At 39.8% G+C, this 24951-nt stretch overlaps 1 protein-coding gene, 1 long non-coding RNA gene and 1 pseudogene across 7 annotated transcripts in view; 2 read left to right on the plus strand and 1 right to left on the minus strand.

Annotated features, from left to right (window-relative positions):
• The window catches only part of LOC110568988 (uncharacterized), a 32666-nt gene extending 27002 nt beyond the window's left edge, over positions 1 to 5664 (minus strand). Inside the window, exon 1 of the long non-coding RNA XR_002479128.2 lies at positions 5533 to 5664. This is a non-coding gene — a long non-coding RNA (uncharacterized LOC110568988). The remainder of the gene's footprint in view (positions 1 to 5532) is intronic.
• The window catches only part of COL28A1 (collagen type XXVIII alpha 1 chain), a 201272-nt gene that overhangs the window by 166606 nt on the left and 9715 nt on the right, over positions 1 to 24951 (plus strand). For all 6 annotated transcript variants that reach the window (XM_064380376.1, XM_021674199.2, XM_021674202.2 and 3 more), the window contains 6 exons: positions 10978 to 11046; positions 11689 to 11769; positions 11860 to 11895; positions 17024 to 17060; positions 18993 to 19541; positions 21043 to 21200. In XM_064380376.1, the coding sequence (XP_064236446.1) occupies positions 10978 to 11046; positions 11689 to 11769; positions 11860 to 11895; positions 17024 to 17060; positions 18993 to 19541; positions 21043 to 21200 (930 nt within the window). The remainder of the gene's footprint in view (positions 1 to 10977; positions 11047 to 11688; positions 11770 to 11859; positions 11896 to 17023; positions 17061 to 18992; positions 19542 to 21042; positions 21201 to 24951) is intronic.
• Positions 7920 to 8343, plus strand: LOC105716182 (large ribosomal subunit protein eL34-like; annotated as a pseudogene).

The following is a 24951-nucleotide window of genomic DNA, read 5'->3' on the forward strand; positions in this document are numbered from 1 at the left end:
CTCTGTATTTATCACTTGTGGTGTGAGTATATTCAAATGCCATGTGAGGCATTCATGAAATTTGGCAGGTTTTACAGACAGCTGCTTAGAAAGGAGGGCAGGACAAGTTAATGTATGCAACTGAGTCCAGCTGGGAAAGCCCCTCAAAACCATGGCACCCTTTGCACTATGACCTATCCATGTATTTAACTCTAGGATTTAAACTAGGAACAATTTTATTGTCAGAAAACAGGACTAAATTCTGTGAATTGGTTAGAAAATCAAAATTGTGAGCATGTGTCCATGAAGCAATCAACATAGTTAAGTGGCTTGACTGTTGCTGAGATTATTGGCAAATATTCCCTTGCTACTTGTCCAATCGCTTTATCATCTGCTAGTGGTTATGTATAGAGAAATGGAAGCAAGAGCTAAAAGTTTAAGAAAATGATTGCAGGAAACAATCTCCAAATGGAGAACATTTGACTGTAAGTATTGAGTGCTGAGCTAAGCCAATTTTGATATTTATAATTTGTTAGATTCTGTTTGATGACTATCAGAAGAATGGCCTCTGAAGAATAGAATTCAGAAGGAGTACCTGCTTCCTCCTAGACAACTTTGCCATCAGGTGGCATGTTTCAATTAAAACAAATTTCAGACAGAATTCTATCCTGTGTTTAGCTATTTATTATAAGCAGGCATAAACACTTTTACTAAAAGACTGGTCAAAGTTCCAATTCTATATTTTTTAAAACACTTTGCATAAAATGAACACTCTGAGGCAAATGCAATAATATTCTCATGACAGGATCGATTTACCTTTTAGTCACAGCAGATGAAGGGATTCTTCATCATGGGATGAGAGTAGGAGGCACTTGTTCTGAATAAAGCTCAAGAATTAGGTGCGATATTTGGCTGGTGGGTGTACCTCACTTTTATGACCAATTTGTGCCAGGGTCAAGATACCTGTACATTTCTAGCTACCATGTCTTAAACACTCCTTATTTTACCAAAGATAAATTGTTTTTCTTATCCCTCTAGAGCAAATCCAGATAGCAATAGTTGAAGCACATGCCTGAGAAGTACAGACTACTGAATACACTATTTCCAGTGTTAACTCAGCAACCCTAGAGTGCAAATTAAGTTAACTTGCACATATACATATTCATGAGATGATCTAAATGGAAGTGTATGGAGGTAAATTACAGACAATATAATTATTATCTTACTTTTTTTTACATAAATAGAGCAAAAGCCAGTGTGGTAAGCTGAATAATGGTTCTCAAAGATGTCCACATCTGAATCCCTGGAATTAGTACATATTACCTTAAATGGCAGAAGGAATCCTGAAATGGGGAGATCATCCTGGATTATCTGGGTGGGCCCTGAATATAAGGCCCAAGTGTCCTTTATAAGAGAAAGGCAGCAGGAGAAGAGACTGTGAAAGAGGCAGTGTGGTGACGGAAACAGACTGGAGTGCAGGAAGATGGAGGGAAGCTGTAGAATACAGGTGGCCACCAAAGGCTGAAAAAATAAAGAAAATAAGATTTTCTCCTTACGGCCTCTAGAGAAAACCAGCCCTGTTGACACCTTGACTTTAGCCCAGTGAAACTGATTTCAGACTTCTGACTTCCAGAATTGAGACAGAATACCACTAAATTCATGGCAATTCATTACAGCAGCAATAGAAAACAGATACAGCCATCAGTATTAATGGCAGCAGCATCTTGATCCAGCACATGGACATTTCCATGGGAGCTTTTCTGAAAACCTTTGCAATACATGGCTGACAGTTCTTAGGTTATTAACAAAAGCCCTTTATTGAGGGCCATGGAGAGAGGGGAAGTGATACAAAAGGTGCAGGTTTTAAACTGTTTTTAGGAACAGACTCAAAATCAGTCCCTGAATCTATAAAAAGTCAGCTATTTCTCTGCCTCTCACCAGACACAATGGGACTAGATCACCATTTAAATGAAAATCAAATATAATGAAGCCATGTTTTGTTCCATTAAGCCCATCAGGATTGTATTCTGGCCAGGTACCAAATGAGCCAGGGCTACACTCCAGCAAATAGCTTGTCTGATAACAAGTAACTTACTCATTGATTCCGTTCCCAACCAAATAGGGTGCTTTACTGAACAAGCATTAGACTGTCTTAGTCCCATTAGAGAATGTTAACATATCAAAATGGGACATTAAGTTAGAGGAATTCAATTCCACAAAGGAAAGTGATTTTAGGAAACTGGAAACTATTGATTATCAAGTTAGAGAAAGGGAAACTGCCTGGCTTCTACTCTACGCCAAGATAGTATTAGGGAATGAAAACCAGCAAAACCTTTGTTCGAAGGGACTGTCAGTTTTGCATCTGAGTGAAAGCATTATAAAGCCTTGGTTTTGTCATGTATATACTTGCTTCCAGGGTTATCACAAAAATTAAATGAGTATATTAGCTCAGTCCTTTGCATATAGGCACACAATAAATGGCAGTTGCTAGTTACAATAGGAGAATTAGGATCAGAACTTCAGGCAGAAGGAGATCAATACCCAAATGACAGACCGTTGGATTGCTCTAGGGAGTCTCCGGATAAGCTCCTTCTATCAATATTTACAATTTTATGTAATACAAAGGAGAAAGTACATTTTTCTTTTCAAGTGAATTAGCTGCACTCACAAAGCAGAAAACAATCCCTTTCAACACAAAGGTAGTTCCTGGATTCCAGGCCAAATGCTAGTTGACTATTCAGGTAGGTCACTGCATCTTATTTACTACCATTAATCCACTAAGTCAACATCTTAATGCTGGCTTTTTTATTTGAGCTAGCAGAAGGCTTTTACTCCCAGTTTCAAAATATACAGTTCCCCTCGTTCCTAATGAGCAATACTGTAATCAGAAAAGAGGACAGGCAAACTAGAAGAGAAGTAGAGGGAAGAATGATAAAATTATTTATTCTGGGATGTTTTGGGGCCACGAAAAAGTAGTAGGGATGGGTTTAAACTTTTAATATGGTTGCATGACTGCATCGCAGCAAAGAAAATTTTGTACTAAAGTAAAATGCTTACTCTTCCCAGAGCTTTTACTGCAAGTGCACTGAACCAAGCACGTTTCAATTGACCTATAACTGAGGGTTAGCCAGAAGTTTCATTTGTTTGTAATGTGTAACCAGGCCTCTATGATTTATCAGACCAGACTGTAAATCTTGATGGAGGAAAAACCCAAGCTTCTGTTTGAACTGGAAATACTGGCCATTGGACACCTAATATTATTGACTTTAGCCTTTTTCTTTTCTCAAAAGTTAGTTGGAAAATGATAAGGAAGAAAGCAACTTAACAGTAAAATGAAAAGAGTACACAGATGAAAGATTAAAAGGTGAAAGGTTTTCACTCAATTAAGCCTGGGTTTAGGCCAAAATCCCATTCAGGTACCACAGCTGTTTTTTTTGTTTGTTTTTTAAAGCCTGTCGCCCAGGCTCAAGTGCAGTGGCATGACCTCAGCTCACTGCAGAACTCCATCTCCTGAGTTTAAGCGATTCTCTTGGCTCAGTCTCCCAAGTAGCTGGAACTACAGGAGTGCACCATGTTGGCCAGGCTGGTCTCAAACTCCTGGCCTCAAGCGATTCTTCCACCTCAAGTTCCCAAAGTACTGGCATTACAGGTGTAAGCCACCATGCCCAGCCCATAGCTGTTTGTTCTCTCACCTTCCACATTTCAGCCTGAGGCAATGAGCAAGTGCCGAAATCCAAGAACAGCTCATTTCTTTTTTTCCTTAAGAGTGAACCTCCTAGTACAGTTTTATAAATGTAAAATACATATCTCTTCTTAGAAATAAGTAGTGTGTTATAAATAATTACCTCTATTATTACATATGAGATGACAGAGAAACCTTGGGAAGGCGTGAACTCGAACAGGAAGGGAAAAGATTCCTTTTCTTGCAATGCAGCCCTGATGTCCTATTTCTCCGTTAGCATTTATGTTATCCCTGTGTAGATAGAAGTCACAAGCTGGGGGTAGATAGCCAGCATCAGACCTATAAACTGTCTGTGTCCAACTGGACAATCCTGCTGGTTTAAAAGATTGAACTGAAATTGATGTGAATATAAATTCTAGGGAAATTTAGAGGTTTCTGGTAACAGTAGAAGCCTCCTGAATTCAAAGAACAGAAGCTGTCTCTGCTTAGGGAGAAATCCACACCTGTATCTTTGTTTTGGGTCTTTCAATGTTCTTTTTGCCTTTGGGCTGCCAAACTTTGAGTAGGCAAAGTACCTGTATACTCATATGCTTTAGCTGCTGCAGCAATGATAGATGACATCTTTTTGCAACCATTTGGTACATTCATTCATTCGTTCATTCACTTTATCTATTAATCTTTAACTTTTATTTTGAAATAATTTCAGATTTGCAAAAAAAGTTGCAAAGATAATACAAAGAATTCTTATACATCCTTTACCCAGATTCTCTAAATGTTAATATTACCATGTTTGCTGTATCAAATACTTTGTGTGTATATGTATATGTATGTGTCATGTTATTTTTCTGAAACACTTGAGAGTAAAATACAGATATGGTGCCCATTTACCCCTAATGCACCAGTATTTTTGCTGCAGACAAGCACATTCTCTTATATAACACAGTACAATGATAAACATTAGAAAATTATCATTGATACAAAACTATTTTATGTCTAGAACTCGCTTAAATTTTGCCAAGTGTTCAATTAGTTCTTTTTAATTTTTTAAAGAATTGTTTTATTCTTTAGTAAAGGATTATTTATATGTGGTAAAATTTACCCTTTTTAGTGTATAGTTTTATGGGTTCCAGCAAACCCGTAGGAGGAGGCCTCTGATGGTCTGGGCCTGGTTTCCTGACATTCTGCAAGTAGTAGGGCATCTCTAAAGATCGGGGCCCAGGATTCATTATTGCAAGGTTTATGCAGTTTTCTTCAAAAGGAAACAGAATATGGTTTGAAAATTCATATGGTCCCCAAATTCACATGTTGAAATCCTAACCCTCATGGCCATCATGTTAGGAAGTGGGGCCTTGGGGAGGTGATCAGGTCACCTCTGCTCCCAGGAATGGGATTAACATCCTTATAAAGGAGGCCCCAGGGAGCTGCCTTGTCCCTTCTACCATGTGAAGACACAGCAAGAAGGTGCCACTTATGAACCAGGAAATGGATCCTCACCAAATGCTGAATTTGTCAGTACCTTGATCATGGGTTTTCTAGCCTCCAGGACTGTGAGAAATAATCTGCTGTTGTTTATAAGCAACCCAGTCTATGGTGTTTTGTTATAGCAGCACAAACAGACTGAGACATGTCAGTCTGTTTGCGCTTCCCTCCCCAGGCTGCTTCCCTCCCCAGGTTGACACCACAAGGGAAGCCTACTCCTGCCCCTAGTCCTGGCCCTAGTCTTTCTCTTGAGCACTGGCAAACTCCCTGAGAAAAGTCTGTGAGTAGGTATGATTTCCCCTTGTGCCTGCAGCTCCCAAGGGTCCCATCCTCTCATGCTATCCCACACTCAGCCTTTGGCAACTTGTTAAAAATTTTAAAGGAATTCTTACCAGCTTGTATAGCATGTGGCACCTCCACCAGGCAAGTGAATGTCCAAGCCTGTCTCTCCTTGGAGGATCTTGACTTTCCTTAAGTGCTGAATTGGCTGGTTGCTCTGCAACCATACCTGTATGATAACTCAAGAAAAGCTGGGACTTGACAGATTAGTTCTCATTTTTTGTTGTTGGGGTTTTAAGAATGAGTAGCATTTTTTCTACTTTTCTACACACTGAGCAGAAGCCAGATGTCCATTTTACATTTTATGATCATCTATAAATTTGATTTTTTTTCTTGCCACACCTTACTGAGAAAACATTTGAAGGAAAAACCATTGTTTCCTGATGTATCGGTAATGTAAAAAATAAGTGAATGAAAATATTCAGGTAGATGTGCATTATTTTTGGAAATTTCTCTCCCAGAGAACAAGCAGTCATCTGAAAAATGAAAATGATCACATCTTTATCAGGACACATCTAATGTGGTGACATAGTGATTAACCAGGGTTTGAAATTTAGATTTAATTATACCTTCCAATAGGTTGTTTCCTGCAGTTGCTTCTGACCCACACTCAAATCATTGTTTGTCATTTTCCTGAGACTTATACATTTTAAAGTATGATTGGATAACATTCACCTCTGCCAAGCTCAGATGTAGATTTATTTGCTAAAGGCTTTTAGCTAGATAGTCTACTCTGAAAGTTATAGGAAGCCTTTAAGTATTTTGAAGGGAAACTAGTGATTAAAAAGAAAACTAATTGCCTTTGCTATAGGGAAATCCAGCTGCCTGGAACATCTAAAGTGTTAACAGTTGTATAGAAAATATTTATATTGTGAAGTCATGCAAAAGAAATTCCTGAACATCATTCTAACATGATAATTTGCTACTCTGAGATTGTTTTTTTCCCTCAGGGAATGACAATGAAGCCCCAATAGGTTTTAGCTATTTTAGGAAATTGTGTCATTTCATAAAGGCAGCTAGTTAGTCATAAACATTTATTGGACACCTTCGGTATTGGCTGCTGTAGGAATCTGAAATGTTGCAAAAGAAATAATTATTCTGAGTAATTGTCAGAAAGGTATGGCGTTCTCTCTGGATCCACTTTGTCTAAACGTATAACTCCCAGTGATAATTCACCATCATACCACAGTCCCAGCTCCTCTCTTTATCACACAGTTCTATCCTTTGAGGTTGGGACAAAGTCAACCATGGATTTCCGCTTAGTGTTCTCCCATGAGCCTTTAATCTCCCTTATCCCTGGCCAACTGGACCCCCCAACTCAGGAACAGTGGTCTGACACAGCTCCCCTACAACTCAAACCTTCTACCAGGTACCTCATTGAATGAAAATGTCCTCATTCACCTCCACAAAAAAAACCAAGAAAACAAATTTATACCAAAGTGTACTTTACCAAGACATCTTTCTTAAGAGGATATCTTTCCTATATTTTTATGTGTTTTCCTTTTGATTTGAACAGAAGAAGATGGTATAACCTCAGGCAGGTATCTGCCTGCAGTCCTGCATATCACTCTGGGAGCTGGCTTCTAGTCTGTATGTAGGCAGACTCTGCTAACCTTCATGTTCAGGAGCAGGCTGCAGTGAGCATAATGAGGTTGGTCTGTGCTGTATCCACATTCCGCCTGTTCATCTTCATGACACCTGTGTTAGGAGTGCCATCTTTGGAAACAGGACAGATTTTTCTCCTCTCCTTTTTTTGGTTGAATTTTCATCTTGTAATTCCAGTGTCAGCTTAATGTTTAGGGCTTATTTAACTGGTACAAATCCCTATCCAGGGTTCTGAGGCTCTCAATGACATCAAGTTTCCTGGTAGGAAAAGATTACAGTAGTCCCTCCTTATCCACAGAAGATATGTTCCAAGATTCCCAGTGGGTGCCTCCTTGGATAGTACCAAACCCTACATATACTATGTTTCTTTCTATATACACATACCTATAATAAAGTTTAATGTAAAATGAGGCACAGTAGGAGATTAACAAGAACACAATAAAATAGAACAACTATAAGCAATATACTATCATCAAAATTATGTGAATGTGGTCTCTCTCAAAATATCTTATTGTACTGTACTCACTTATTTTCCAACCACAGTTGACTGTGGGTAAGTGAAACCATGGGAAGAGAAAGTGCAGACAAAGGAGGATTACTATATTCTCTCCTGACTTTAAACTGAATACAGAAGACCAATCATCCCTACTTGTTCTCTCTAAGAAACTAACAGAGGAAGCACTCCTTCTTCTGGGTAAGCCTCCTTAGGTGGGCCTAAGACACTGTAGTACAACGCTGCTTACCCATTCCCAGTGGGCCCAGTATGTCACTGCTTGGGCTTGGCTCAAGAGATACCATGGTGCTCTTCCGGGGACGTTGTGTGCAGGCACTCAGAATGGTCCAATGTTTGACATACCGATGTAGGCTTTCCTACAATACTGCCTCTAACAAAACTAGCCTGTCTCGGACCCCTGGTAATAGAATTGTTTACCTTTATACCAAGAAGGTTGGGAAAGCACCAAAATGAACATGTGGTGTGTGCCCAGGCAGGCTTCGAGGGGTTCGTGCTGTAAGACCTAAAGTTCTTATGAGATTGTCCAAAACAAAGAAACGTGTCAGCAGGGCCTATGGTGGTTCCATGTGTGCTAAATGTGTTCGTGACAGGATCAAGTGTGCTTTCCTTATCGAGGAGCAGAAAATCGTTGTGAAAGTGTTGAAGGCGCAAGCACAGAGTCAGAAAGCTAAATAAAAAATGAAACTTTGAGTAATAAAAATGAAAAGACTTGCAAAAAAAAAAAAAAGAGATACTATGGTGAAAAGACGTTGAGTAAATTAAGTTCTCTGCAGTCTGACCACTGTAAAGAAGTTGTTTTAAGTCCTCTGGTGTTGAATTGGGGAGGCAATACTGTAACCCCAGACCTACAATCAGTTTAGAAACACATGTCAGAGAATAAAAAGAACCTGAGAGTTCAGTCAAGCCGATGTGCCACAAGAGGTTAGGGATGGGTGTGAGAAGAATCAAGCCCTTCTGATCCGCCTGCCTCGGCCTCCCAAAGTGCTAGGATTACAGGTGTGAACTGGTTGATATGTTCATAGCTTGAAATCAGCCATAGTAAAAGTATTTACACCACAGAAAGAGGGAAATGGCAGTTCAACTTCAGAGAATCAGTACTTGTGTTTATTTTATTTTGTACCATTTAATACAATATTTGTTTTGATGTAAGAGTTTCCTCCTAGGAATGTGTACAAGTGTGCAAAGGTATATAAAAGAATATTCATTAAAATATTATTCTAAATACAGAAATATTGGAAATAACCTAAGTGGCCATCAAAAGGCTAATGGATAAGTTGTATTCAGTTATTTAATGAAATACTATATAGCAGAGAGAAAATCAACAAATTAGAACCTCATATATATGTATATATAGAGAGAAATACATTTCAAATAGATAATGTTGATATTTTTTAAAAAAAATTGAATGCATAAATATATCACTTATTGGAAATTTAAAATATTAAAAACTGACTGGGTGCAGTGGCTCATGCCTATAATCCCAGCAGTTTGGGAGACTGAGGTGGGCAGATCACCTGAGGTCAGGAGATCGAGACCATCCTGGTGAAACCCCATCTCTACTAAAAATACAAAAGTTAGCTGGGCGTGGTGGTATGCACCTGTAATCCCAGCTACTCAGAAGGCTAGAAGCCTGGGGCAGGAGAATCGCTTGAACCCAGGAGTCAGAGGTTTCAGTGAGCTGAGATCACGCCACTGCACTCCAGCCTGGGTGACAGAGTGAGACTCTGTCTCAAAAACAAAAACACAAAAAAAACACACAAACAACAAAAAAACATGATGTATTATTTTGGAATGTAGTTAAAGCATAAAAACATGAATACAAATGATAAATGTGATTTCAGATAGAGATTTCCTCTCTCAGGGAAATAGGATTGGGGATGGGTACCAAAGAGGTTTGAATTGTATCTATACTATTTTATTTTTTAACATGGTAGTAGACAGGTGTTTACTTTATTCTGTATAATTTTTGTTCTGAAATATTTTATAACAATTTAAAAAAGAATGGGCCCATTTGATTTAAAAAAGCTTAACAGCCAATCAACAAGGTAAAGAAGGCTCAGGGATCTTGAGATGCTCAAAGTTACAATGATCTCCAAGCAAACCTAGGTGGCCCCTTCCAGGAGGGCCTCATAAATCCCATCAGGCCTCCTGGAGGAGTGGCTCTCAAGCTTTAGCATGCTTATGGCACCTGTGATTCTCATTTAGTTGGTTTGAGGTTGGGCCTGGAAGATGGAATTTTTATCAAGCACACCAATGATCTTGGTGCAGGTGATCAGGATACCTTTGAAAACCACAGATCAATCCCCAGGAGCCCATGGTCCTTCAAGTCTTTGCCAGAGACTCATCACTAATAATTATCCAGAGTCAAATAAGAATTGAGTATAAGCTCCAAGGAGCATTAGAACTGTGACTTTGTATACTTGCTAGTAATTGCTTCTGTTTCATGCTCAACATCATGAAACCCCTTGGAACCTGTGTGGTTTTTCTGGGGCAAGAAATAATGTTAAAGTATGATAGAGAAAGCTGCAAACAAGCCCTGAATGTCCACAAATTATCAGAGGTGGAACTGATAGTGTAAGGGGAATTACATAAACAATAACTTGGCATTAATTGTGAATGGATGCCGTTATATACTCTTTTCCCCCATTACTAAAATAACATTTTTTTCTTTTCTTTCTTTTTTTTTTGAGACCAAGATTCATTTTTGTTGCTCAGGCTGGAGTGCAGTGGTGCGATCTCAATTCACTGCAACCTCCGCCTCCCGGGTTCAAGCAATTATCCTGCCTCAGCCTGCTGAGTAGCTGGGACTACAGTTGTACACCACCATGCCAAGCTAATTTTTGTATTTTTAGTAGAGATGGGGTTTTGCCATGTTGGCCAGGCTGGTCTCAAACTCCTGACCTCCGGTGATCCACCTGCCTTGGCCTCCCACAGTGCTGGGATTACAGGTGTGAGCCACCGTGCCCAGCCAATAACGTGATTTTTAACATACCAGAAAATATGGAAAAATGTAAACAAGAGGAAACCCACTTTTACTACCACAGCTGAAACAGTAGCTGTTATGTGTAAACTGGTTGATGTGTTCATAGCTTGAAAAAAGTCACAGTGGAAGTATTTACACCACAGAATAGGCAAATGGCATAAATCAGAGCCCTCACTCCTATCCTAGTCTTAGTTGTTAAACACTTGCTAGCAAACCATTGAGCCATACACATACACACACGCATGTATGTATTTATATATATGTTTATATATCTATTTTCCCCAATATTTAGATAATACTATAATGCAGCTTTAAACTGTAAATGTGTTTCTGACCCAAAGAATATCCGAGCTATCCTAGGAAATTAATAGAACATATCTTTCATATCCTGTGTAGGGGGAACAAGGACCACAAGGCTTTCCAGGGTCAAAGGGCACAACGGGCTATGGCCTCCCAGGCCAGAAGGTAAGTATCTCAGGATCTTAGAGAAATGCATAGGCTTACGATCTCAGTAGCTTAACTTTCACTTTGGAAGAACCCTAATATATGTGTCATGCCTCCCAAATCCACTTGAAATTAAATCCTTATGCATTGCTTTTTCTACCTATAAATAGGTTTACTTTATAAAATGTCCTTTTCTTTGAGAAGTTGAGACAAGGGGATTGCTTGAGGCCAGAAGTTCAAGACCAGCTTGAGCAATATAGTGAGATCCCATCTCTACATTTAAAGAAAAAAAACTCATGTTCTTTATTCTCAGAAGATAACTAGTAAAGGAATAAATTCTACAACATACTACGTAGGAGATACCAGATAACTCAGGCACCTGGTAAATTGTGTAATAGTTGAATGTCCTGAAAGGTGAGCTGATTAGATGGTATTATATCTCAAGGTCTCCTCACTCTGAGACCTCTGGCTCATCATGAATGAGAGGATGGTATCTGATGACATGTAAATAAATTACCCCCAATTTTTTTTCAAACAGTGTATTTGTATGAACAAGAAGTGGTCTTCAAGAGATACCAGTTGCAGATAGACAAAATTGTAGAGCTTTTCTTATCTGGTTTTCATATTTACATTCTGAACCTGTGACTTTACCTTATTGTAAAGGGAGAGCACGGAGACCAGGGTGATGTAGGAAAGAAAGGCGATAAAGGAGAAATTGGAGAGCCTGGATCTCCAGGAATACAGGCAAGAAGTACTTTTTAATGTCTCATTATGATTTTATACTCTTAACTGGTTCCAACATATATTGACTTTTACTCTTTTTCCAATAAGTAGGGTTTACAAGGACCCAAAGGAGACCTAGGACTTACAGTGAGTATCCATTCTAGAGGGTAATTGAGGCTTTTATGGTTGCAAAATTATTGCATTCATGCTTTAGCTTTAAAATTATGAATTTTTTGGATGCAGAATTCCAGTTGCTATTTAAATGAGAGCAACTACTACCAGCCCAGTGTTGACTTAGATGCATGAGGGAATTGAATCTGAATATGAGGGAAGAAATAACACCAGGGGCCTTGTCCTGGTGGCTGTGTGTGATCACTCCTCTCAGATCCTTGGTAGAAATGATCACACTGCTATTATCGGCAACAAGGAGGTGAGCTGTTTCAAAAAAGCCAAATTACCAAAAGTCTTTATTTTATGTGGTCCATCTCCATTTAGAATGAGGGCTCTTTTTTCCTGAACTAGTTCCTTTAGAAGTGTCCTGAGGAGAGCAGCAATCACAAAATTGGAATTACGTCTATGTATTGATTCAATTATTCAGTAAGTATTTGTTGAGCATCTACAGACTTTTTCCTATTTTTCTCCCCACACCATTAAGAACAGAAAACTGACTCTTGAAAACCTCACGAGTGGGAAGGCAAAGTCTAATTCTTCCTTTCTGATTTGAAGGCTATGCATCTTGTGGAGTTGAGGAAAAACAGGGATCTTTTTTTTTTTCCTGTTGGACATTTCCAGGCCTCATGGTCTTGGGGGCTGATTCGATGTACTGTGCTAGGAATGTTCAAGTGTGAGGGAGAGAGAATTCAGGTGGTGAAGCCAAGAGCTGAGAGCTGGTCATGTGACCAACAGAACTGCACGTATGTTCTGTGGCCTGTCTGCCTTTTTCTCTTTTTTGTTCCCCGCCACAAGTCTGACCCCTAAAGATGCCCATAGTAGATGAAGTAGCTATATATGCAGCAATTGCTCCCCAAAAGTAGCAGGGGAGTGTGTATGTAAATGAGCAGAGGAACGTTCCCTGTATGTTTATACCTGCCCTACTGTCCCAACATGGGGAGTGGGATTGGTTTCCTTTCTCCATTCATTTATTCATCATTCATTTCACCAACGTTTATTGGACATATCCAGTAAACCTTACTCTGGATCAGGCTCTGAAATAGGCACTGGGGGAATGGTGGAGAGTGAGGCTACCTCTTGGGATTGAAGGAGCTCATAGCCTGGAGAGAAAGACAACAAAGGATGCTCACCTAAGGCATGATAAATGCTATGATAGAAGAAGTGGTCTGGGGGTCCAGAGCAGACAAAATGGTGTATGATGGTGTTTGAGAGCAGGATAAGCTTTATTTATTGAGTGGAAGCTTTTCAACCAAGAGACAGAGACCGTAGAAGTAGGGAAATCATTCTGCTGACTTGGCTTTCTAGATTCTGGAAGAAGAGACTAGCAAGAAGAGAAGACTGAAGGAAAAGAGAATTTAGTATGTGACAGGCTCTGTGTTAGGCTCCTCTATATCATACATGTTACCCAGTACTGCACGGTGTTTTAGAGGCCCCTTCTCTGGAATTCTGGTCCTTCTCCAGCTGGACTCCTTCCTCCGGGTGAGAAGTCCTTGGGGCCAAAGGGCACGCACATATGTCCCTCTATGCCACACTCTGGATGCATGAAATTCCAGAATTCTCAGTTCAAATGGCCACAGGTTTAGAGAGCTGAAGCACAGGCCTTGATGCACCAGCCAAGAGATGGCCAAACAGCAGATAGTTTCAGGGGATTTGGACAGAGCTTGAACATGAGGACTGGGTTGACTGCATGAATGCTGGCCAAAGTCCCATGCAGTGTAGGACTAGTGGGTTGTGGTACAAGAAGAAGGAGGCAGGCTGATGGCCATAACCTTCTCTTACCTAAGATCTCACCTTTACTCTGCATGACAGCTCCATGAGGTAGACAGTATCTCACATCAAATGGAGACACACAATAAGGTTGATCATTACGCCCAAAGTCATTTAACTGGTACATAGCGGAGGCCTTATAGCTAGAGGTGGCCTATCTGATACCAAATTCATGCTGCTCCCCCATGAAAGCTATTCTTGGAAGGCCTCTTTCCTCTCCTCCCTCATCCTTTCCCTGATCAAATGTATCCCCCAAAGCTATCAATTGTGCAGATTCATTTCAGACTAACACACACTTCTTTTAAGAGGTAAATGGCATTGATGGCATTAAATGTTTTAATATTTCTCATAAAATTACTTAAAAAGACTCTGTTTCTCCACCTTCCACTTCAGTGTTAGCATTTCCCAATGTCTAGCCTCTCAGTCTTCCTGTCTTCAAACTCTCAGGGAATGCAGCCCCTAAAGGCAGGGAGACATACAGTTTGAAAAGGCTAATTCAATAGCACAGTGAAAGCATATGGCAAATAAAAAAATTTGTGTTTTTATATTTAAACAGAAAGAATATATTTGTCAAATGTGGGGTAGGGGAAACATACTGGTTTTAAAAAGGCTGAGAAGCCCTGCTCCAGGCAATCTTTTTTTAGTCCCTTTTTTAACAGCCATGTGTACGTTGGCATTTCTCAAATGCGCCTCCTGCTTGGACAGTACTTCCGAGCACCAGATCTAATATCCTTCTGCCTGTGGACATCTCTAGTTGGATGTCTTAGACACATGAGATTCAGCCAGACTCAAGCTGGGCTCAGTCGTCTTTATGAGCTCCTAACCTGCCCCTTTCCCACTCCCACCTCTCTCAGAGTACAGCCCCCTGAAAGTATGGCCCCGCTGTCACTTGCCTCCTCTTAGATTCCTTCTTTCCCTCATCCTTTCTTCCAGTTACTCACCAAGCCCCTTGTTCTCCCTCTGGAATGTCCCTGCAGACCTGTTCTCTTCATCCATTACTTCTGATGGCTTTTTTTTTTTTTTTGCCTGAATTATTTAGGAACCTCAAATCCCTCCCCTGGTTGCTATGATCATTTCTTTTAAATAAAAGTCCCACCAGAGCTCTTCTCTGTCTAGGGATTGGGTGAGTCCCACTGCCCAGGATAAAATTCACACTCTTCAACATGACACAAAGGTCTTCGAGAGTCCCTCTGTCTCCAACATTTCTTGTCATTGTTTTGGCTATGTGCCCTGATTCCTAAGTTTCCTCTGGTACTGTAATGCTGCGTGCTCTGAGAGAAGGCTGATCCTCTTGCCTGAACACTCCCACTTGCTGTCCCAACCTGGTCAGGGTCTGCCTCCCTCGACCACAATCCCATTCCCATTCTCCTGCCCCAGGAATACCCAGCAGATCGAGATGGTTCCTTGGCTCTGCAGAGCACTTAAAAAAGTCTTCGTTTGTCTGCCTCTTCCGAGACTATGAATGCTTTGAGGGGTATAAATGTGATGCTTTCGTCACTGGCACCAAGTAGCCAAGGTAGTTATTCAGTGATTTTAGTGGAAGGAATGAACTTTTCCAGTCACTTAAATGCAAAGAATATGAAGAAAAAAATTTAAATATGTATATGGTGACTTCAAGCATCCTAAACCTGATTATGCCACAAAAATATGTTGAAAAATTAAAATCCAGCCTTGATACATGCATTGCTCTTATAAGTCAATAAAAGATATTCCCACAGAAAAAGATAGGGCAAAGAACATACAAAGATATGCACAAGGGAATACAATTTGGAAATATGCATATGAAATGAAATGTAGCCTCATGAATAATTTAATAAATATAATTTAAAACAATGAGAAATTTTGCTCTACCAAGTGGCAAAAATGATATAATAATAGTCGCCAGTGTTGTGTGGCTAAAATAAAGTGGGTTTTCTTATTACTGCTGTTGAAGCTGTCAGTTACTACAACTTTCCTGAAGTACAGTATGAAAGTGTGAATCACAGAGCCTTAAAGTGGCCATACATTCAATTTCGGTAATCAGGTTTTTCAGAATCCTTAATAATGTGGAAGATGAATTATAATATTGTATTAAGTAAAAAATTATAACCATACAAACTTGATATTTTCTCTATTTATAAAAAAATTAAACATAAATATATAAATACATATATCTCCCCTTTCTAGATATACTTAATATAAATATACAAATATGTACATTTTGCCTTTCTATACATATTCTTGTTTCAGATTTTTAAAATGGATTTTTAAATGTGGAAAAGCATGGCAAGGTCTAGAAGAAAAGATGACTGTTGACTCTCTCATTTTGAAGAATTGTGTTATATAACTCGGGACTGCAGTAGAAGTTCTTTTTAAAGAGCCAGTTGGAATCATTAGCTTTTACTCAGTTTACAGCTTAAAAAGTTAAATTAAAATACTCTGAATATTTCCCATATATTCTACTTTTAAGCCGTGTTACTGGCTATATCACCTCTACCTCGATTCTGTCATTACAGACTTGTTCTTAAAAACTTTACTTTCGTACCTGTTAAATTGTTTTTTCTTAGATTGGGTCCACTGGTCTTTCCTGTTGAGATCTAGGCTTCTGTTAATCATCTCTTTTAGCTTCAAGTGTTTGGCCAATGTATAATCCTGCCTTCTCTAGTCCCATTGTAGTTAGGTATAAACGCACTGCACAGGGAGGGGCATTGGCAGCTTTCTTTCTAGTACCCAGCTCATTTCAGGCCCTTCTGATGGAGCTCATGGGCAGCAGGACAAGGAAGGGGCATTCAGGAACATGGGGAATTGTCACGGAAGAGCCAGAGTGAGAGTGTTAAGAGGCTGAAGAGAGGTCTTGAAAAATCAGGAACTAGTACAGAAAAAGAAGAGAAAATTCTGCATAGAATGAATTCTCTCTAGGTATTGGGGCTTGTCTTGGTTGCTCAGCATGCGTGGTTTAAATTGTATAACTGAATGTATATATAGCACCACAACACTGTAGGTATGGTAAAGTTGCCAGACCCTGTGCTAAGACGTACCTTAACAGCGCTTAATCCATACCATAGCCCTGAGACGTAGATACTGTTAGGGCACCAGATGCCCAAGGTCACACAGCTGATAAATGCTGAAGTTGCAATTGGAATTCCAAAAGTCTCAGCTATTAAGTTTCACAGCTCAAATGCATTTTAGTTATGATATAGTCAACGTTTGACTTCTGTGTTATTTATTTTATTTTCTGCAGTGGAAGGATTCAGTCAAGTGGTCCAATGCTGATTGTAAAAAGATATCTTTTATGGCCATAGGAAAAATATTATAGTCATATATTTAGTGGTAATACATTTTTCTTTTTATCCCCCAGAAAGAAGAAATTATCAAACTTATTACAGAAATATGTGGTAAGATTTGACTATCAAGAAAAAAACATTAAAGTATCACCCCTACTATGTACTGTGTTGGTGAGAGAATGAGTTCATACAGATGTATGTTATATAGCTAGTGGGAAAATGTGAGGTTCATTTGAAAAGTCAATGGAAACTGAAAGGAAGCAGTAACAGAGACTGTGGGAATCCTGATGTAAGGAAATAAAATCATCTTCCCAGGCTAGTTAAGATATGTGAAGGTGCTGGCCTAGAATGTGTAGGCAGCCAGGCCTTTCTGTCAGTGCAGTGCCCATTTGTATTCAGTGACATTTACCTGAACTGAGAACAAAAACTCAAAAAAGGAAATACAACTACAAAAGCCCAGCTGGTATTTGAGTCCAGCCTAGCTGGTGATTAGAATGTCTGTGTTTTTTCTGAAGCTGTGAAATCTTTCTGAGTTGAGTTTTGAGTTGTACTCAGTCCCAAAGGTGGGAGGACAGAGTCAGGTGTTCATCTTGCTTCACAACTACTAAATACTTCCATGGCTGAATGGCAGACTTAGAGTTACAAGAAAGAGGAAGTAAAGGAAAGAAATTAGCCAAAAGACAAGAGACTAATGGAATAATGATGGGAGAATCTTCTGGGTTTAAAGTGGTCAGAGGCAGGCATATCTTTGTCCTTCTATACAGAGAATCCCAGAACCAGCTTATTCCCTAAAAGACTGCTCGGCCTAAGAAGCAGCCTGGGAGTCTTTCTGATGAGAGGCCAGTCTAGACATGGCTTTCGGGTTCTAGAAGTCTTGTAAAAATAGCACATGATTTCCTGATGGTTTTCTGTAGTAGGCTTGTTAAACAACATGAAGATATGAATAAAGAAACAGAACCCTGATAATGTATTTCCTGGTGACTCTAGCAACTGCTTTAAGTGGTTATTTATCAACCTAAATAGAAGGTGTTTTTTTTTCTTCTTTTTGGAGATGGAGTCTTATCAGTTGCCAGGCTGGAGTGCAGTGGCGCGATCTCAGCTCACTGCAACCTCCGCCTCCTGGGTTCAAGCCATTCCCCTGCCTCAGCCTCCCGAGTAGCTGGGACTACAGGTGTGCACCACCACGCCTGGCTCATTTTTTATATTTTAGTGGAGATGGGTTTTTACCATGTTGGTCAGGATGGTCTTGATCTCTTGACCTCGTGATCCACCTGCTTTGGCCTCCCAGTGCTGAGATTACAGGGGTAAGCCACCGCGCCTGGCAAGGTTTTTTTAATTGACAAGTGTTCTCTGGGATCACTCCCCTCAAAAGTTTTTAGCACAGATGTACTGCTGGCCTCCTTGATAACATGAAAGCTGCCATAGTTGTCACTGTGGGTAATTGGAGACATAAACTAGAGTAGTTAGGGATAGCTGTTCCTAGGTACATTTAAGGTCCCAGTCCTTCCACCACAATGACAATTTTTCATCCCATTACTTCATCCATTGGCCAGGCTGGTGAGCAAATCTCAATTTTCATATAAGGCTATGGCTGAAGACTGAAATATTAGCTCTCATATTCAGATTAAATACAATAGTGGTATGATAAAGAGCAAATGTAGGATGGTGGTTTCCTCTTTGGGAGAGGAAGAAGAATGTTACTGGGAAGGCATCCACAGGGTAGGCTAACTCTTTTAAACATATTTTACTTTTTAATCCAAGAAATAAGCACATAAGTATTTATTATTTTATCTACTACAGTGTTTTTCCCCATACACACACACACACACACACACACACACATATGAAAAAAATATATATATATGTTTTAAAAGAGTCAATTGTAGAACCAGAAAGGAGACAACTGTCAGATATTTTCACAATCACAGAAAAGGAAGAGAATAATTGAGGTCTCAGGTTCATCATTGCCTTTTTCTCCCCTCCCCTCACCAGTCTGACACCAATCATTCCCTCTATGTTTCTGTCTCAACATTCATCTTTTAGGTTGTGGTCCCAAATGCAAAGAGACTCCACTAGAGCTGGTGTTTGTGATTGACAGCTCAGAAAGCGTGGGGCCAGAGAACTTCCAGATCATCAAAAATTTTGTGAAGACTATGGCTGACCGAGTTGCTCTGGATCTTGCCACAGCCCGCATAGGCGTAATTAACTATAGCCATAAGGTGGAGAAGGTGGCTAATTTGAAGCAGTTCTCCAGCAAGGATGACTTCAAGTTGGCTGTGGACAACATGCAGTATCTGGGGGAAGGCACATACACAGCCACTGCTCTCCAAGCAGCCAATGACATGTTCAAGGATGCAAGGCCAGGTGTAAAACAAGTGGCCTTGGTCATCACTGATGGGCAGACAGATTCTCGTGATAAAGAGAAACTGACAGAGGTGGTGAAGAATGTCAGTGACACCAACGTGGAGATATTTGTAATCGGGGTGGTGAAGAAAAATGATCCCAACTTTGAAATATTCCACAAAGAAATGAATCTAATTGCTACTGACCCAGAGCATGTTTATCAGTTTGATGATTTCTTTACCCTGCAAGGTAAGGAAGGCTGTCTGGCCCAGGGCAAAGGCATTTACGTTGTTCCTCCAAGTACCATCTCACTGGTTTGTCCTGACCAAATAGAAAATTCTGGAGGTTACTAAGGCTTATGCCAATACTAAATTGTAACACATAAACTCCAGAAGATAAAAACATTTAGTATTATTCAGTTTGGAGATTACAATCCCTTGTGTTTATTCAGGGTTAATAATTGCTGAGTTGGCCTTGGAGTTAACTAGAGTCCATGGTCAACAGACAGGAATGAAGACAGAGAATAGGACTTGGGGATATTGCTAACATTGGTTAAGGTTCAGAAAGCTGCCTAACTAAAATAAGGGATTGAGCAAGCCAACAGCAAGGCAGAAAATAGTCATGAAATAAAAATTAAGAAGTGCATATTGAATGAAAAAAGTTATGGTCATCTAAAGAGATGAGAAATTCAAGTAACTGGGATGAATTAGAGGGCATGGTCTATTCTCTGTTTTTATGAAAGCAAATAATGATGAGTAAACAGGTTGACACCAGGAATGTATCTCAAAGAACACCATTTTAAAATTCATTGTACAGTTAGTGCTAATCTGATAGGCTTCTCTATGCTAAGTTTATCCTTTCATGTTAACTGATATTTACTAATGAGCCATCCTAGGACACTGACTCATCTATGATTAAAATGGTCAGTATGACTGTATAATAACTTTTATCCCAATTCTTTGGAAACCGATGATTCATTCTGGCAGGGCTGTACCTGGCAAGTTTGTGAAGTAAGTGAAAGGCTTCAATTTGCCTTTGTCCTTCCTCCTCTACCCACCTGGGAGTGGGGTCTGATGTGGTTGGGCACAGCCCACCAGTGCCTCATGCCCTGCCTACTCCATGTACCAGCACAAATGGCCCTACGGAGAGCATACCACACTCAGAAACTTTCCGTTTACTATTTCGCACCTTCTCCAGAGCTTTCTAACCTGGGGTTCCACTTCCTCATTACCCTGCTGGCTGACTGGTGGGTTTATCTGATATGTTCAATCTTACTGGGGTGTGAATGTGTTTGAGTAGCCAGAGCCATTTCAGAGCCAACTCATATTTTAATCTTTGAAGAGCTTTATCATTCTATCTGGAGTTAGTAATTTGTTACAGCCAGTAAGAAATGTATTTTTCAACTGGGTGGCTATTTGCTATCCCTAATATCATAGGTAGTTGCCAATTCAACTTATTATGGGTGAGGCTAGCTCTTGACATGGAGTGATTCATGGTGAACAGAGACACTTTGGAAGAACATACATTAAAGTCATTCTTTTGCCTCTTTGTGTCATCATATATATTTAATTATTTTAGATGACCTCTTACACAGGATGTAAAAAATGCTTTTATAAGTTAGTTAACCTAGTAGTTGATTTCAAGTAATAGGAAATTATATATTTTAAGGAGAGTGCAGATCTTCTTAAATGAGTTTTAAGTATTGTTTCATTGCTTCTACTATCTCTCTTTTCTATTTCTTTTTTAAAAGACACCCTGAAGCAAAAGTTGTTTCAAAAAATTTGTGAGGATTTTGATTCCTATCTTCTTCAAATTTTTGGTTCATCATCACTTCAACCTGGATTTGGGATGTCAGGGGAAGAACTCAGTGAATCTACTCCAGAGACTCAAAAAGAAATTTCTGAGTCAGTAAGTAACTGTCTCACTTACTTTGTGGGCTTAAAATGGTGTGTTCTCTCTGTTTCATATCAAAGATTATTCTGCCCTGCAATGTCAAGAATCAGCTGAAGTATGTGTATTTTTGGGTTGTTGGCTTTAAGTGTTAGTATCTTGACTGTAGATTTCCATTCTGAAACAGCTTTAGGTTTTGTAGGGTATTTTTTTTTAACACTTTCATATTTTATAAGTAATTATTTATTATATATTGCCAATAATATTTTTATATTATACCCCTATCACCATTAAAGTAATCGTGTATGCTAGAACAGATTGACACGACACTCTGAATTCACCCACTTGGCATGCTATGCAGCACCTTTCGTACCAGGCCACGGCTCTCCCTGTTCATCTGTGCATCTGCTTCCCACTTTGTACCCTCTCAAGTTTTTTCTAAATATGCATATGCTCAATTGGCCACTCTCCCACACTCCAAGTCATGCTTTTGCTCATTTGGCTTCCGCCTCCTGTGCTCTGAGTGAGGACTGTGAGGGAGGCTATATATGCACATGGTGCAAGGTAGATGCTCTGTTTCAGAGCCTCTCAATCACATAGCTTGTGAAGAACCACCTCCTGTATCAATTGAGACAAATGTGACTGTTATAGCAAGCTTATGGGAACTGACTTCAGCCAATCAGATTATAGGCAAATATTAGTTTTTTTAAGGAGAAAATGGGGGAGCCTTTCATAGTCACTGATGAGTGCTATAGTCTCTTACCCACCAAGTTGCAACTTGGGCAAGTCTAGACCAATTTCTGTTACCCAATGGACATCCTCTGGCAAGCTGGCACATAGCAGTCATGCCCCTGTTCTGTAAGTTCAGTGAAGTCCTTGCACTGCCCTTTTCTGACGCTTTCATGTACATGAAACAGTGATCATAAGCATGTGCAACAGTGTTCTAACATTAGGATTCAGTGAACAGTCTCGTTAGACTAAGGCCCTAAGGAACATTCGGATCAGTAGTTGGACCCAGGGCCATTCAGGAATCAAGCCTAGGATACCATTCCTAAGGGTACAGACTATAGAACTCAGTAGATTTTCATACTCTGTTCACAAAAGGGAAGAAAGGCCTCTAACCTATTTCTATTTCATTAAATAGCAACCAACTGCAAAATGGGTAATTCCAGTCAGGGCCACAGATTCTACTAGGTTGCAGATTGAAATTAACACAAACATTTATACTCCGTGGTCTACATCAGGGGTCAGCAAACTCTGTAAAGGGCCATATACTGAATAGTTTTGTATTTGCAGGTCATCTGATTTCCGTTTCAATTACTCAACTCTGCCTTTGAAGTAGAAACATAGCCAGAGACAATACTTAAATGAATGAATATGGCTGGGTTCTGATGGAACTTATTTACAAGAACAGGTAGTGACTTGGATTTGGCCCACAGTGGTTTGCCAACCCTGAATGATGCTGCTCATTTTAAAGTAAATTCCAGACAATACTGAACACAGTCTATCTCCTCCTGAGCATGGACTGCTACTGGGGCCTCGCCTGTTTGTGTGACTTACCACCTTGTGCCTCTCCTAGTCAATCATCATCCCTTTCTAAAGTCTTCCTAAAAAAGAGCAAGCTCAGGTTTCATCCAGGAAGTGAGGCTTCAACTGAGCCCTCCTTATAATCGCTGAATCACATTTCTTGCTATATTAATACCAATGAATTCCAGTAGCATGTATTGATCATTTACTGCTGTGATAGCTGGTGTGGCTCTTAAGACATGGCCCCTTCTTGAGAGAAGCTCACATTCTTTCAGGGAGATAGGTAAGTACAAGATGCATTATGAATTTTAGCAGAGCTGTGAAGGAAGCACAAAGATGATGCAATTAATTTTAGAAGATAGTAATAGGAAAGTATCTTAGTCTGTTGGGGCTGCCGTAACAAAAATACCATAGACTGAGTGGCTTAAACAACAAACATTTGTTTTTCACAGTTCTGGAGGTTGGGAAGTCTAAAATGTGGTGTTTGGTGAGGGCTTGCTTTTTGGCTTTTAAACACTCACCTTCTTGTTGTGTCTTCACATGGCTGAGAGACAGCTCATCTCTCGTGTCACTTCTTATAAGGGCACTAATCCCATTCATGAGGGCTCCACCCTCATGACCTAATCACCTCCCAAAGTCCCCACCTTCAAACTGGGGATTCAGGTTTCAATATATGATTTTTGGAGGGACATAAACATTTAGTTCATAACATAAGGCATCACAGAGGAGGTGACATTGAATCAAGTTTTAAGAATAACTAGAAGTTTTTCAAAAGAAAGGCAGGGGGAAGGGTATTCCCAGCAAAAACAAAAACAAAACAAAAAAAACCTGTAGGCAAAGGGAGATTTTAAAGTGCCATGGCATTTCAAGAAAGTTGAACAAGTTCAGTCTAATTGTAGCCTAGGGTGTGGCAGAGTGATGAGAGTTAAAGCTGGACAAGTAATTTAAGGACTAAATTAAATACAGTAAATATCTTAATGTATTAAGGCAAGGAGCTTGAACTTCATATATAGGCCAGGCAGCCAGAGACAGCAGAGAAGTTTTAAAAGCAAAAGTCATATAGCCATATTTGATTCACAGAAAGAATAGCCCCAGTTGCTATGTGAAACGTACCTAGGAGAAGGAGGTGAGGAGTCTGGAGACTGAGATATGAGGCATGATAGTCCAGGGAGGTGATAATGAGGCCCTGAAAGAAGGCGGGGCAGTGGGAATAAAAAGGAGGCACAGATTAAAAAGCCATTTCTAGGGTAGAATTAACAGGATATAGAGACTGAAAGGATTGGAGGTTAGGGAGAGAGAGGGGTTTGGGTAGGACTACTGCATTTCTAGCATGGAGATGAGATGGATTGAAACACTATATACTGAGATGGAGAATATAAAAGGCAGGGTGGGCTTTTTTTTTTTAAAAGGAAAATAGTGAGTTTAGTTTGCACCATGTAAAGTGGAGGTGCCTGAGGAACATCCAAGATAGTTATGACACAGAACGAGGAAAAGTAAGAACAGATGCCTCTGTATTATGTCCCAGGAAGCCTGATGGCCTTGAGAGACAAATGACATTAACAGACTAGGACAGTTGAAGCTTTCTAGTAGCTGGAGAGGGGAGGAAATAAGAAAAATACAACTGAAATAGTGTGAAGTTATAACACCAAGAGCCACATGAAGGGAAACTGAACATCAGCTAGGTCTCTCTAGAGGAACTTTGACCCAGATAGTGGGACCTTGCAATGAACTTGACCTTCTCGGATAGTGCCTCTTGTCTCTAGACTTTCTCATTTTTTTAAGAAGCACCAATGCAAAACTGAATTTTTAAAAAACTATTTCCTTATAGATACTTAGTTTGAACAAACGTTTGTGCTTTTATATTCACATTTAAATCTCTGACATATAGTCATGCGTCGTTTAATGACAGGGACACTTTCTGAGAAATGTTTCACTAGGCAATTTTTTGTGTGTATGAATATCATAGAGTGTACTCACACAAGCCTACATAGTATAGCCTACTACACACCTGGGCTCTATAATTAGAGCTGTCAGAAACGTTTACTGGGTAATGCCAGAATGCAGGCTATTTTACCGCACTAATGTATGGGAGGTTTAAACAGAATAAAATCCTGCCTTCCACCTTTTATGAAAGCCCAAACTCAAGGTGTTCCTAAAGGCCCTCAGTTACTTTAAAATGCAAATAAATAACCTTCGGTTTAAGTATTTGAGTGTAGAGAGACCTGACAAAGAAGTGTTATGG

The sequence above is a fragment of the Aotus nancymaae genome, unplaced genomic scaffold (genome assembly GCF_030222135.1).
Source record: "Aotus nancymaae isolate 86718 unplaced genomic scaffold, 86718_ANA_hifiasm-v0.15.2.pri h1tg000025l, whole genome shotgun sequence".
Classification (NCBI taxonomy): Eukaryota; Metazoa; Chordata; class Mammalia; order Primates; family Aotidae; genus Aotus; species Aotus nancymaae.